The 14,893-nt window shown below is 33.0% G+C and overlaps 3 protein-coding genes across 5 annotated transcripts; 1 reads left to right on the top strand and 2 right to left on the bottom strand.

The window, feature by feature from the left end:
• Nucleotides 1-1,882: 1,882 nt before the first annotated feature.
• On the bottom strand, nt 1,883-2,683 carry LOC119830088 (p53 and DNA damage-regulated protein 1). The gene has a single exon (XM_038352944.1). It carries the CDS (start codon nt 2,487-2,489, stop codon nt 2,094-2,096), a length of 396 nt encoding a protein of 131 aa, XP_038208872.1. The 5' UTR covers nt 2,490-2,683; the 3' UTR covers nt 1,883-2,093.
• A 982-nt stretch (nt 2,684-3,665) lies between these two features.
• On the top strand, nt 3,666-10,538 carry LOC119829960 (spidroin-2-like). 2 transcript variants are annotated; one of them, XR_005287828.1, is made up of 10 exons: nt 3,666-3,938; nt 4,061-4,254; nt 4,491-4,613; nt 4,760-4,946; nt 5,566-5,679; nt 5,980-6,051; nt 6,334-6,462; nt 6,674-6,813; nt 9,440-9,547; nt 10,421-10,538. XR_005287828.1 is itself a non-coding variant. In XM_038352706.1 (9 exons), the coding sequence occupies exons 1-9, from the start codon at nt 3,850-3,852 to the stop codon at nt 7,869-7,871; spliced, it is 1,059 nt and encodes a 352-aa protein (XP_038208634.1). In that variant the 5' UTR covers nt 3,667-3,849; the 3' UTR covers nt 7,872-8,225. The 2 variants fall into 2 exon arrangements, 1 of the variants encoding a protein (XP_038208634.1); XM_038352706.1 differs by lacking the exons at nt 9,440-9,547; nt 10,421-10,538 and adding an exon at nt 7,861-8,225 and having other exon boundaries at nt 3,667-3,938.
• Nucleotides 10,539-12,215: 1,677 nt separating this feature from the next.
• LOC119830207 (60S ribosomal protein L30) lies at nt 12,216-13,629 on the bottom strand. 2 transcript variants are annotated; one of them, XM_038353121.1, is made up of 4 exons: nt 13,537-13,629; nt 13,400-13,443; nt 13,014-13,159; nt 12,216-12,413 (listed from the first exon to the last, which is right to left on the bottom strand). In XM_038353121.1, exons 2-4 carry the CDS (start codon nt 13,418-13,420, stop codon nt 12,239-12,241), a joined length of 342 nt encoding a protein of 113 aa, XP_038209049.1. In that variant the 5' UTR covers nt 13,421-13,443; nt 13,537-13,629; the 3' UTR covers nt 12,216-12,238. The 2 variants fall into 2 exon arrangements, with proteins under 2 accessions (XP_038209049.1, XP_038209050.1); XM_038353122.1 differs by having other exon boundaries at nt 13,524-13,574.
• Nucleotides 13,630-14,893: the final 1,264 nt, after the last annotated feature.

Below are 14,893 nucleotides of genomic sequence, written 5' to 3'. Positions count from 1 at the left end.
GATTGTGAAGTGAGCTAATAAAGGTTACAAGTCGAACGAGACTATTATTTGACCCAGTTCCTGTGTTGGATAAAAATAGTTACAGTGAATGGCTAGAAATCGAAATTATATCCTCGATGAGCAGTGGAACAGTTATAACAATGCTAAGTTATATATAATGTATGCTATAGTTAATGGTATCTGACAATGGAAAAGCCTTCTGTAGGGTGAAAACGGGAAGTGGTGATTTATATCGCCGACATGTTGGAGAGAGATAACATAAGAGGAAGATATGTTGGATATTATTATGTCAATAGTAATGTAGGTATTTGTGAAATATTATATCAGTTTTGTTCCTGATCTTAAGATGGCGTATTCTTTAAAGTGAAATCATCCAAACATATTAAGGATTACTGCAACCAGAAGATTTCATAAATATCTTATATCTTATCCCTTTAAAAAAATACGAATTTCAATGACCCAAGATCCTCCTTCAAATTATGGTGTGTGTCAAAAATTATAAAAGTCTAAGTCAAGAAGTTCTACACATAATGTATTAAAATAATTATAGTTTAAAAAAAAATACGCTTTTATTGCAAATTGAACTAAAAATATAAAAAAAAAATATTTTTTAGTCTGTGACAAACTCATATTGGGGAATTTATTAATTACTTACTTATTCAACAGAACCATTCAGTGTAATCGCCCTTACGGACCAACGGAACCCATTTTCTTCATCATTGTGGTTAGTTTTACGCCCCAATTAATCGAAAATCTTAGCTAAATTATGTTCTGATTATATATTTTGTTGTAATAGAAGTCTTTTATGAATCTCGGTGATCATGTTATATATTATATACAGTAATTTGCGTGTATTAGACTTATTTGTACCTACGCATGTACAAAGTATGAACAACGTGAGAATACCCTGAAAACGTTTCTGGCTCCAGTGTGCTGTGTCGAGTGCCCGAAAGAAAAGAGCAAGTCCTAAACGGCAGGCATGCGCAGATCGCGTCCTAGCTTTATCTTTCTCCCCCCTAGCTTTATCTTTCTCCCTCTTTTACAAAGAATCTACAAAATACTTTATTAATCCTGGTAAATCCATTATGGATAATGGGAAACTGTTATTAAATTATTGCATTGTCATCGGTCATTGATATGTATGCAAAGTTTCAAATTAATCAGACTTCTGGAAATTGATGAAAACGATGTTCAAAGATTCATACATACATAGATACAGGCCAAGCTAATAAAAGCGTGTTAAAAATTACATATGATATGAACCTATTAAAGTAGAGTTCTATTAGACATCATAAGAAAAACAAGTTATATTAGATGTTCCAGGATGCAGACTCACAGTGAGAACAGGTACAGGTGCATCTGTTCACTTGGAGATAGTACACTTTTTAAAAGATAAGTGTACAAGTCCATATACTAAACACCTAAATCAACTTATAAAAGATGTTTTGTATATCACTTGTTTACCAAATTCAGCACAAGTAACAAGACTTCCTGTGTGCATGATAAATCTATTTTTTTTTTTCACCACCGGCAATGGAGCTGGTGGGTCACCTGGTGGTAAGCACTACCACCGCCCATGAACATTTGGGAGGCGTAAGATCGTTTGCAGACCTTACGCCTCGACGATTAGGAAGGGAATGGGAAGGGTAAGGAAAGGGATATGGGCCTCCAGCTCCCCTGCTCACTGAGTGAAACACAGCAGTATGCTATTTCACGCCGGTCTTCTGTGGGGGTGTGGTACTTCCCTGGTGCGAGCTGGCCCAATTCGTGACAAAGCGTGCTTGACTACCACAATAGAATTCAACGTAATAAAAGAAATATGGGTGCTAATGTGTCTGAGCAACTTGTTTGATTCAATTGTTTTGTAATAAAACCAAAGATATTTAAAACAAAGAAATGAGTGTAAGTAATTTATATGGTTCATAAAAAATATATTTGTATTTCAAACTTTAATACACTTCTATAATTATTTTGTTTGTTATGAATACCCTTCAATACCCCACTACCCCATCATTATTTGCTTTACAGATTACTAATCATGCTATTAAAAGGTTCACTGATTCAGCTATAATTTCATAATGATTGAATCCTCATTAGTAGTTTATTAAACCTGCTCTAGAGAATGCTTTTGTTTCTTTATCTGACATTGGTACTAACATTAATCCTGGTACAGGTGGCTGCATTTCCAAATCTCTTAAATCATTAACTTTTACTTTAAGATTACTACGCAGCTTGTTAATGTCTATATTAAGTTGCTTCTGATCAGCTTCTAACAATGCTTTGGTAGCTTCAATGTCATGTTTAACGAGTACTGAGCCAACAGTAACCCAGCACTGCTTTTGATTTGTCTTAGCGAGATCTCTCAATGCTTCACGGTTTTGGTTCCTTCTCTTATCTAATAGTACTATTTCACGCTTGTCACTCAAAATTTCATCCGCCAACTTTTCTACCGACACTAAATACTTCAGAGATTTAGCCTGGTCATCCATGTTAGAAAAGCCGTTCTTTATTATTATTAAACATGTGTAGGTATACGTTTTAAAATACTTATTATTCTGTGTATTTCTTGATTATGAATTTTTGAATTCAATATAAATAAATAAAAACAGTAAAAGTTAAAGTAAAATAGCAGTTTGACTTATGTCATATGCGGTGTGTCGCCTACTCGCCTATTGCCTGCGCCAATGACACTGAATACTGATTGACACTGGCTCAGTGTTACCAACTCTCAGAAATATTTACCCCTAACTCTAAGTCAAAACCCCCTAAAACTGCGTCAATTATTTGAAAATCCCCCTAAAAAATAATATTCAATCAAAATAATATAATAAGTAATATTCAGTAATATTTGTTAATGCTTTTTATTTATAAATTAACTAATACATTAAAAATTATGTCAGTTTCCTCTGAAGAGTCAGAATTTTTAAAATCATACATGTTAACATTGTAGAAAAATATAATTACACTAGATGTCACCCAATCCTAAGTCATTCGCTAGGTGAAAAAATAAATTTAATTGATTATTGCATTGGATAGTTCTATTATATTCAGAATAATATTATATATTCAGAAAACCCCTAAAAATACCCCTAAACATATAAAACCCCTAAAAAATCCCATTCCACTAATTTACCCCCTAAATTTGGGGGGAAAACCCCTAAGTTGGGAACACTGCACTGGCTTGTGGAGTACGCAACGAGACAAGTCCATACACCGTATATAAGTGTATAATCTATGGGTGTTACTTACTCTGTGGAAGCCACAGTGTTCCCAACTTAGGGATTTTCCCCCCCAAATTTAGGGGGTAAATTAGTGGAATAGGATTTTTTTAAGGGGTTTTATACGTTTAGGGGTAATTTTAGGGTTTTTCTGAATATATAATATTCTGAATATAATAGAACTATCCAATGCAATAATCAATTACATTTTTTTTTTCACCTAGCGAATGACTTAGGACTGGGTGACATCTAGTGTAATTATATTTTCCTACTCTGCAATATTTAGTATTTACCTACTCTGTGGGTAAATGAAATTAAAAGGTAAAAGGTAAAAGAATATTACTTATTATATTATTTTGATTGAATATTATTTTTTAGGGGGTTTTGACTTAGAGTTAGGGGTAAATATTTTTGAGAGTTGGTAACACTGGGCCGAAGCCACCGGCGACTGACGCTGTTTTATTCGCGCGTCCGTGTACTGTCGGTCGCCATTTTGTGCAAGGTTAGGAGCGAATGTATTTAGGTAGTATTTAAGAGGATTAATATTTATTACAAGTTGAGTTATGACCTGTTTTATTTAAATTTTATTTATAAATACTAAAATAAGAAAGTATCAATCTAAATATATACTATGGACTGTCCAAATCGTGGATTTCGCGGTGGACGCGGTGGGCCACCCGGAGGCCCTCGCGGGCGAGGAAACTTTGATATGAGAGGACGGTATGTTATAGCAAATTATTTCTTATTAAATTTCACTTTTAATTAATTTGAAATTGGCAATCCTAGCTCACACATCTACGCACGATGACAAATTTAAAATAACCTCAAAATACTTTATTCAGAGGCGGACCTGGAATGAGGGGCAGAGGTGGACCGCCGCGTGGTGGTGGTCCACCACTACGGGGTGGTCCTCGACCGTTTCGCGGTGGACCGATGCGTGGAGGTGGTGGTGAGAGAGGTGGTCGATTTCCGCCCGGTCCACAAGGTCCTGGCCCACATCCAGTACCGACCATTGAAAGTAGGGGACCTCCACAAAGTAAGTTTAATGATAGTATATCAATATAAAATTGCGTATTTTGTGTAATCTTTGATTTGATATAATTTTGAATTATTCATTCAAAATTATGCTTCTGAATTGTTTCAAGATTTCAAAAACATAATTATTATGATATTGTACCCGTTAGTAATTTTGCATTTGTTGCTGACTCAGTGAAATAAATATATTATGCTATTAGAAATTATTTCTCCAACTGTTCCCTTATGTCTCACTAGCAGGTGGGTTCGTCAATAACAGAGGAGGCCCTGGAGGGATGAGAGGACGTGGCGGTAGAGGAAGAGGGGACTTTGGTCCTCGTGGAGACAGGGGTGTTGGGCGTGGAGGCCCTTACATGAGAGGTAATCTATTATTTTACAAGGTTTCCTTTTGATCATTGACTAAAGTAGTTAAATTTATTTTTCCTCATTCTTAAATTATATAATATGTGTACATATTATTTACTTAAAAATTGTAACATAGCAATAAATTATTATACATTAATTAGGCAGAGGAGGACGCGGGGGACATGGCCCACCAGGAGGGCCACCAACAGGCCCTCATGGAGCCCCACATGATCCCAGTGGGCCCTTACCTAGGCCTGCACCTCAAGGACTTTCACCTCCTCAAATTGCATACAAGAGAGGTGGTGGACCTCCTCATGGTGGCCCTGGGGTACCACCAAAGCGTGGAAGGTAACCATGATAAAATATGTCATCAGCTTTATACCGTAATAGAAATTAAAATTTAATTATTACTCTATTAGGATTTCACTTATTGTCTACTAGCTGCGCCCTGCGGTTTCACGCGCTTAAGTCTGTATTCTGTAGGAATATCGGGATAAAAAGCCTATATATTATTCCAGTTGTCCAGCTGTGTATGTACCAAATTTCATTGCAATCGGTTCAGTAGTTTTTGTGTGATAGAGCAACAAACACACACATCCTTACAAACTTTCGCATTTATAATATTAATAGGATAGGATAGTTTTTACTACTATTGATGTTAAAAAAAAATACATTTAATATTATCAATATGTATTCATTCACTAAAGTATAAGCGCCCGACCGAGTACGGGCCCTCTGGCTCCCTTCATTCCTACGACAAGCCGAAGCTCGCGGTCACCGACGAGGGGGGACGCTCTTGAGCGTGTCGCTACCAGGGTGACCCTCAGTTCACCTACGCCCCCGTGCTAAGATGCAGTAGCCATTCAGGCTAACATCGACAATCCCCACAAAAAAAAAAATTATATTATGCACAATCAATACAACATATTGTGATAACATTCTCATTAATGCATTCAATTAAAACAAGGTTTGAGGGTCCACGCGGCGGTGGAGGTGGGGGAAGACCGCCGGCATCTGGTGGATACCAACAAGCACCAGTACACAATCCTGTACCACAACCAAATGGATATGGACCACCAGCGTAAGTTTTTGAATGTTATTGTATTTATCTTCTATTGTAATACCTTTTCATATGTGCTTTAGTTTTATTAAATTGTTTGATATTATCTTTAGATGTAATTGTCTTAAAATGTAAAAAAACAAAAACCGTTTACAGTGTAAGTGATGTAGATAATTTTATAACATGATGAACCCTTTATCTTGATAGGAATGTGCCGTCTGATACATACATGACGCTATGTTTTTACTGAATAATGAATTTAAATAAATAAAAAATATTACAGAGTCGAGTGTATATGCTTAAAAAAGTAATTTGTTACAGACACACAGGCTACCAACCATATGAGCAACCAGCGGCAGATCCCTATGCAGCGACCTCATACAATACGTCTAGGTAATGTGCTTTTAATCATAATATGATTATATAGTATTAATATTACTGTAGTCACTAAATAGTTAGTACAAGTCTATGTAGCTTCGGACTAGTCAAATTATTTATCTATAGATAAATTTAAAAAAAGGTGTGTTATATTTTTATTTATATGATGAAACTGTTTTGATAGGAATTGCCGTCTGATACTTAGATGCAGATAGAAACACAACTGAATGTAGACATACACAAGTAAAATTTTAGTTTCAATTAGAAATGTTTGTAATGAGTTGTTTGTTTCTTTAGTTCCTATCAAGGTGGTAGCTATTCATCACCAGCCCCTGCCCCTGCAAGCACTGGTTATAATTCTGGTGGTTATGGGTCAAATTATGGCTATTCTACGGGACAAGGGGGCTATGAAAATGATGGCTATGGGTAAGTGTTATTCCAGTTATATAATTATGTAATTGCTCAAACTCATGAATCATTGTGTTTTCTAATAAGCAGTATGTTACACAAAATAATCACTCAAATTATCGTCTGGTGTTAGTATAATAAATTTAATGATGTTGCACTCTATCTGTACATTGATTCACTAGCATAGACGTTTAGCATATACTTAATTCCAACGAATTTGTTAATACAGCAGTGCGGGAGGCGCCGGCGACGCGGGCTACGGGCCGAGCGAGCCGGCGTACGGAGGCGCCGCGCCCGCATACGACTCATACGCGCAGCCCTCCTACAACACCTACCAGCAGCCGCAGACACAGTACAACGCTAGCTATGGTAAGTACTAAATAAACATAATACTGGGTATTAAATATGCCACAGTTTGCCATAAGGATTTTGGAGATGGCGTTTGGTTTTTTATTTTAAGAAACTGCTTTTATTATACAATACGGCAGAATTAGCATATGACATATGAAACAAAACAGAGAACGGTTATGACTGAATAATGAACACTGATTTAAACCCAGAATTGTAGAAAGTTTGGCACTGGTTAAAGATCTATCGGTAACATATTTGGTTTATTTGGAAAGTGTTGTAGTGTGAAATATGTTAGTTAGATTAAACTTTATGGTAAAAAAAATATATTTTTGCTTACCCATTTTTATTTTCCTGTATTGTTAGGGTTGCCTGGTAGAGATCGCTATCTAGCGATAAGGCCACCGTTTGCTATTTAATTTAAGATTTTTGTACGCCTTTATATTTTTTTGAATGCAATAAAGAATTTTCTTTCTTTCAAAGATACTATTAAAACAAAGATAATTGCTACAGAAAAATATTTCTGAAAGTTGAATATTACTATGATAATATTATACATACAAGCTGCAGGTCAAGAGAGCCAAGAGAATTAATTAGGTGGAACCAAATGAAATAGACCATAATGATTTAATATATTTGAATATATAAAAATACAGACATTATATTTAATTTGAAAGTTAGGCATGATTAAGACTGATCCAAAGTTATTTCAATTTAATTTTATATTTACAATTGGATCACACATACTGATATCAATAAACAGTCGGGCGAAAAATAGTTTTAAGTGCATGTCTTATGTATATTATACATATATAGGAAATTTTATTCGTAAAAGCTTTACCAAATATAAGCTACAAAATAAGCTTTAAAGAAACAAAAATAAGGACAGTATTAAACACCTAGGCTTTATTATTTGTATCGTTTATAATGTAATAATCTGCTAAAAGCGGATTATATTTGGAATATGAATAACAATGTAGTCAATAAAGTAGGAATTATCACTGTAAAATTATAAAGCCATACATTAATAATTTAATATTAGTATCTGTGTAATTGTTTGTATTACAGGCAGTTGGTGATTGGTTTGAGTGTAAAAGAACCTAAAAACATCTCGAAATATATCTAGCTGGATCGTTAATGCAAGTGTTTAAGGAATATAGAACAGATAAAACATAGTTTTGTTAGTTTAATAATTTTACTGAACCAAGTGCAAAGAATTATGACATTGCAATGAAATTTGACTACAAGTAACGTAGATTCTGAATAATGTTTACATTACATATAAATTGTTACTACTTAACTTGACGTCGTATTCTTAAATTATACAATGACATGCCCAATGTATTATTTAATATTAATTTGTAATGGTACCAAACATACCATGTCTTAGAAGTTAAGGTACATTTTTTTATAAAATAAACCTATGAATGAAATTGTGTGCAATTTATTTATGCTGGCCAAATTATGAAGTTATGTAGAAATTATGAAAATTCATAGTAATATGTGGGAGTCCATTTGATGTTTTTATCTATTTGAAAAATTAACTTTCCATTTTAAGTTGAAATCAAGTATGTGTTATGATGAATAATAAGATTTTATTATATATTTTAAATTGATACATAGATTATAAGTGAATAATAGTAAGTAAGTAATGATATAGTTCAACCTTCACAATACTACATGATCTTATTTATAATTAAGATAGAATTCAGATCAGAGAAATTAATTGCCATATCAGTCTCAAACAGTATTTAATTAATACAACAATAAACTACCAATGAATGAGCAGCAAGAGATCAAACAAATGTTACAAATCTTAGCTTGAGCTATCCATGGGAGAGGTTTTAATAAGATTATAATGAATACAGGTAACAAATTTTATTACATAATTTTTAAAATAAGTCGGAACTAATAGTTAAAAGCATACTTATCATAGCACTAGAAAATATTATAATGACTTTTAATTCATTTAATTAACACTACATATGGGTTTTATGATATTATGAATGAAAATAAAATGGACGTGAACAACATTTTACAAATGTAGAAGCCGTTATAATCGAAAACATATTGAGGTAAAAATACACAATCCACTTTATGGTAGATATATTATAGTCTTTATTAACAAATTATACATATATATTTTCTATAATATGTACAATATAGAAAACGATATATACATACATATTTTTTGTCATTGCAAAGTAGTCAATAGTAATTCCGTATATCGGTTAGTATAAGGAAAAATTATTTTAAACCCACAGTTATCTATTTCATAATCTACCGAAAATTATATTCACAAGCCTGTTAAAAAATAGCCAGCATACATTTTGTACCGAATACCATTATAAGAAATATACAAAAGAAAGGAAAAAAAAATTCAACATAATAGTATAAGGCAACACTGTTTATTCTAGACAAGATTCGTAAAATAAGCAATACAGGAACGTTTAATATACGAGTCTATTATTAAAAACAGAAATCTAGCTTTAAGGAATCTATCAAGAGTACCGCCACGCATGACTAACGCAATATAAATTTTGAAATTTAAATAGGGAACGATACATAGATAGGCTATTAACATTAAGTAGTTCCACCTTCTAAGTATAAAGGTCAAATGGATTTTATAACATTCATAAATTTTCAGAATTTGGTTGAAAATCATGACAAAAATGGTCTTAATAAAACAAGAATTGAATGAAATAAAACATCAACTACTCAAAACAGTCGAGAGCAGGGAGAGCATCGTATTTCGGTAAGTGTTTAAAAATATTTATACTTTCTAATGAATAACATTTCTGTTTGTGATCGCAAAAAGAAACTTTAATTATTTCTTATAGATAAATATTTTACATTTTTCTATAAATTAAAATTATAGGAAGTTTTTAGGGCTTTATTTGTTTCATTTTATATTTTCAAAAACGGCTGGCCTGATACTATAACGAGTGTACGCAGGTTGTAACTCCATGAAATAAGTCGTTTGTTTATTTAATATTAAAAATAAATACAGCAATAAAAAGTATTATAAAATTGTGGGTGTTCTTTATCGAGCAGTGTAGCAGTATATACAGGCTAAATTAATAAAAAAAGTAATGACATGGATAAGGCTCTTTGAAGAATGTAAAGTTTTTACTCCCATGACTTCTCATAATAATTGGTCTATCCATCTACATATCTAGTTTAATTCCTTGTCGTATAACTCGTAACAGAGAGGTCATGGTCATGGTCATCATAAGGCAGATGCAACCCGCTTCACAATGTTCCACCATCTCTCCCTGTTCCCCGTTATCCGTTTAATTAGCGACAGAGATATTTGTAGGTATAGGGCCATAGGCTAGCGTCTAGGCAATTTATTATTAAAATTAAAGGGCGGAGGGCGAGAAAAGGATGTTGTAAATTATTGTGAGGTAAAGATTTCTGTATCGCATATGGCTTATCATATTATTAGTTATCACAAATCTAATTATTCAGACGTAGGAATCGAGCTCGCTTTGGCACGAGTCGGACCAGCTCGCAAGCCGCCTTATTCCTCTCTTTAATTCTTTCCTATTCTGATAACCGTACTGATGCTAATTTGCGGTATCTTTAACGTTGAATGAAATATACTAAAATGTTTTTTTTTCCACAGGTTTCGCAACGATGCGGCGCGTAAGCTTTATCGAGAGTAGCATATATGTGAATTGTGGAATTCAAAATTATTGTTATTGTATTAGTGATAACAAAATAAAAGAACATTAAGTAAATAAGTTTTGTTTTTCTTTTTAAATGTTTGTTAATACATTTGCGAACGTAAAAAAGCTTCCTCAATATGATAGTATGTATTATATTATCTTTGCCTATACTTACCTATTAAGATTTTTGGATTTATTTACCAGTAATTTTAACCAATTTTGTTTTCAATCATAGTATGAGTGAATTCTGTGCGTTTACATTATAAATGGAAGTTCCTGTGTTTCATTTCAAATCGCTAAAAATATGGCTTGGTGCGAACGGGCCACCGACCACGATCACCGGTGGCCAGAGACGGCGACTTCACATTTTTAATATATTTTGTGTAGACGCACCCGCACACGTGTAACCGGTGGCGGCAAGTGGCTACAGTTGTGTCCGTGACTCGCCACCGCGTACCATCGTGGAGCACGACGTCTCGATGGATTTTGATACATTAATATCGGAAATCCATATTTGGATATATTATAATACACTTACAAAATTTGGGGAAGCGCGCGACAGCTGCCAGGCTGGCATCGGTGGCCCGTTTGAGCCAAGCCTATATAATGAACAATGTAAAATTCGGAAAGGTTGTTGTCAAAAAATCCTGAAAAATGCCTCACGTAAATTATGGACGCCTCCTTACAAGTACTGCTAAAAATTTGCCGTAGAGCATCAAATACTTCAAGCTCAATGGTAATGTAATTCAGAAATTACAATAGTGACTGAAACTTTGAGACAATTAAAAACAAGTTGTCAGCTATCTTTGCTTTAAGCGCTGGAACCAAGAAACCTTATTCGCAAAAATAATTGTTCACTTTTGTTCACAATAATTGTTAGCTATTAGTATTTAGAAGGTATTTGTAGAAAGTCCTAATGGAATTCGATACATAAAGTAAGTGGATCTACTATCTCAGGTAGATTCCCCGGCTTCCCTCGTGGTTCATGTATAGCTGGGACAATATACCATTGGCTGGGTTTAAGGTTGTCGAAAAAAACAATAGCAACAGTAAAAAAAAATAGTAATAATAAAATAAAATTAATGCGAACACATATATATAATCATGTGATCTTTGAGGGATTAGGTAAAGGTTCAATCGAAAGCAATTCTTTCTTAAACTTATGTAGCGTATTAGAAATAAATAATAGTTTAAAAAAACTATAAAACACGCTTTAACAAAAATCATATTTTGCAAATTGGAATAATTTTATCAAATTAGTGTATTGTCATCGGTCCTCAATAAATCTACAAAGTTTGAACGAAATCTGGCCGTTTAAAGTGGGTCAAAATCGCGCCCAAAGAAGTCGGTTACAAACAAACATACAGGTGAAGCTAATAAAAAGCGTGTAAAAAAAAATATTCTATGGCAGCTCTTAGTGTGACGCGAGGTGATGCAGAAAACGAATTTGTTTCTTAAGACTCGCGAAGTTATGAAAATGCTGCTGGAATGTTTTCTGAATTGCAGAATCTTTAAAACTGGTCGTTTAGCATGGAATTTATTTACATAGCTATTAATCGAGTGTAATTTTTATGAAAAAAAGGACAAATACCTTTACAACCTTCAACTTGACACAAAGTTACGACTAACGTCAATGTTGTATATGTAGAACTGACATTTAATATTTAGTTTTAGTTAGTTACAATTTTCAGCCATAAACACTGAATGATTAAAAAGATATGACGTGAGAGGAGGCAAAAATAAAAACATGTAGGTCCTTAATTTAAATTTATTTATTATACAGTTGCCTCAGGCAATGTGGTAATAATGTCAGAGTCACCAGGGTCGGTGATGGCGAGCGTGCATACTCGGTAGTACTTTCCGCAAGCTGTACCCAGTTCAATGTTGTTTCCACTATAGTGATGGACTCCGGTCTTGGCCAACAGAGCGTAGTACTCGATTTCCGATTTCCTATAAAATAAATTCAGCTAATATTTTTCCTACTTTGTAATTGTGTGTGTGTTTGTAAAGATTGAATAATACTACATATATACTAAATAATAAAAATAAAAAAAATGCTTTACATTGAATTGATCAGAGAGACTATGGACCATAACAATTATTCTTCCTTATGTGGGTATGAAATTAACAATTGGTAGATGCTTATTTTCCTTGTTAAAATTTTTTACATAATTTGGAAAGCACCATTATCTTCGTCACAATATATATAGAATAAATCACATAGAATAGTTTGTGAAACATATTATGTAGTATATAGATTTAAAATTATAATAAAAAAATGTATGTTATACAATTTATAAAAATATACAGTTTGTGTTCAATATATAGCACAATTAAACTAATTTTAAAGTCTTACCTCTAGAAAAGCACATGGATTACTCCTAAGACTACTCCATAGGGTTCCCAGATTAATTGATTTAATAATACTACTGCCATTGAATTAAATGAATCAATTGACAACAATAGGGAAACCATACTTCTTAGTCCTGAGACTCCATATGCTTTCCTTAAATAAGCAGATTGGGGAACTCTACTTCTCAGTAGTCTCACCTTAGAGGAGGAGCATTCTTGGCAATGATGACTAGTTTTGCCTTGCCCTGACGCAGTGTTTTTAATGTTTGTTTGTAACCCAAGCAGTATTTGCCAGATTTCATTACTAGCGCCAGCCTTGAGTTGATAGACTCAATGGTCTTTTTCTGAAATTAGAATAACACTTATGTACAAATTGCCAAATAAGGAGAAACATGGAGTAAAGTAACCTATAAGTAGTGAAATTGTCGGCTACAATCTCAACCTCTCATATTTTATAAAATAAGCGAGCCTATCGAGTAGCCATTACTCTAGGACCAGCTTTTCGTGAGATTATCAACAGAATTGTATAAATAACCACGCCAAGGGTCCGGATAGTAATTGTCGAAACACGTGCTCATACTCACTTGTTTCTTAGCCGCGACCATTTTGATGGTTCGTTAAGATCACACTGTAAAAGAAAAGAAAGTTACTGAAAAACACTTCAATAATAGAGTTAAGTAAAATATATTCTGTGATTTATATTTTAACCTGAAAAACCTACCCGATCGACACGAAGCGTAAACCAAAAAGAAGTTCAGTTTCTGTGTTGCCACTATCCTCTTTTACATTTTCACCACAGTTAATATATACAGTGAATACAAAAATTTTACTTACATAAAATAATGTATTTATACTACACCAAAGTGTACCTACATAAAATAATGTGTCTTAAAAATATATTATTATAATAAAAAGTTAATAAAATTGCAAAAGCGATGGAACAAATATAATTAAAATTAGAACAAACGTCATTGTGTTTTAATTTTAATTAGATTTTTATTTGAGGGTGACTCCCCTTGAGATAACTCTTAAATATCCTATCTTAAACATTTTTTTTATTTTTTAAAAACACTCAAATAACAAAGAGACATCGACTATCATAAGTCAACAGAAAATGCCCATCACCGAACAACTTTTACTAAGACAAAATTTTTATTTATGTTATTAATAATTTTGATGTACGGACACAGTTTTTTTTACTGTTTTATGATATCTATTTTATTATATTAAAAATAAATGTATAGATAATAACCATACTTCATTGTCCACATATCTCAAAACTACTGACATATATATTTCAGATCGTTTGATGATAAACGACTTCTTGTTTTTAGATGAGATAATACCACGTACGTACGTTTTATCGTTTTTAAAAATTAAGTCTAAATCTATTTATCCGGGTACTGTCACTAGTCACACAAAAATAAAACTTCTACCCCTACAAAAGGGGTGGAATTAAAAAGGAATACTTTCTGTACTTTTGTTGTAAATTTTTAAAAACAATTTTAATGTACCACGAACAAAATTTTTATGGAATTTTAAGAGGTTTTCACCTAAAGTAAAGTAGTTAAAAAGTTGATGTCAAGCCTCTTTTTTTTCAACATCCCTTCTAAAAATTTTAATATTTAAATGCAATTGTAAATATACCTTAATAATTGATTATAAATCTACAACGAGCTTATATTCGAAGTTTTGTCGGGACTAACGTAAATGGGTTTTTTTTTTTTGATTTCATGGCGTAAAAATAATTGAACTATTTTCAGACTAAATTAGTTTACTCGTGTATTATTCTTTGCTGCCGCTTTTTTCAACTGTTGAATTGAAGGTGAAACGCATGCAGCTTTAATTCTAATACAACAATCCCTACTTTAATGATTACATTAAAGTTTACTTTTATTACAATTTCATAATTGAAATTGTAATAAATGCTAGTCTCTCTTTTCTTCACGCCAAAATCTCTAAACCGATTTAGATAAAATTGATTACAGAGCATTAATATAGTATCCCGTAGGAATATCGGGATAAAAAGTTGCCTATATGTTATTCCAGTTATCCAGTTGTCTACGTACCAAATTTCA

This window comes from Zerene cesonia, chromosome 11 (genome assembly GCF_012273895.1).
Source record: "Zerene cesonia ecotype Mississippi chromosome 11, Zerene_cesonia_1.1, whole genome shotgun sequence".
Lineage (NCBI taxonomy): Eukaryota > Metazoa > Arthropoda > Insecta > Lepidoptera > Pieridae > Zerene > Zerene cesonia.
The sequence above is the reverse complement of the archived record's forward strand: the minus strand, read 5'-3'. Positions and strand labels throughout refer to the sequence as shown.

Excerpts from the sequence above, each read along its gene's own strand:
- LOC119830088 (XM_038352944.1), bottom strand. The coding sequence starts at position 2,489 with ATGGATGACCAGGCTAAATCTCTGAAGTATTTAGTGTCGGTAGAAAAG.
- LOC119830207 (XM_038353121.1), bottom strand. The coding sequence starts at position 13,420 with ATGGTCGCGGCTAAGAAACAA. Across the intron at positions 13,160-13,399 it reads TGGTCGCGGCTAAGAAACAA|AAAAAGACCATTGAGTCTAT; the intron begins GTGAGTATGAGC and ends TTCTAATTTCAG. Across the intron at positions 12,414-13,013 it reads AAGAATGCTCCTCCTCTAAG|GAAATCGGAAATCGAGTACT; the intron begins GTGAGACTACTG and ends TTTATTTTATAG.
- LOC119829960 (XM_038352706.1), top strand. The coding sequence starts at position 3,850 with ATGGACTGTCCAAATCGTGGATTTCGCGGTGGACGCGGTGGGCCACCC. Across the intron at positions 5,680-5,979 it reads AATGGATATGGACCACCAGC|ACACACAGGCTACCAACCAT; the intron begins GTAAGTTTTTGA and ends AATTTGTTACAG. Across the intron at positions 6,463-6,673 it reads TATGAAAATGATGGCTATGG|CAGTGCGGGAGGCGCCGGCG; the intron begins GTAAGTGTTATT and ends TTGTTAATACAG.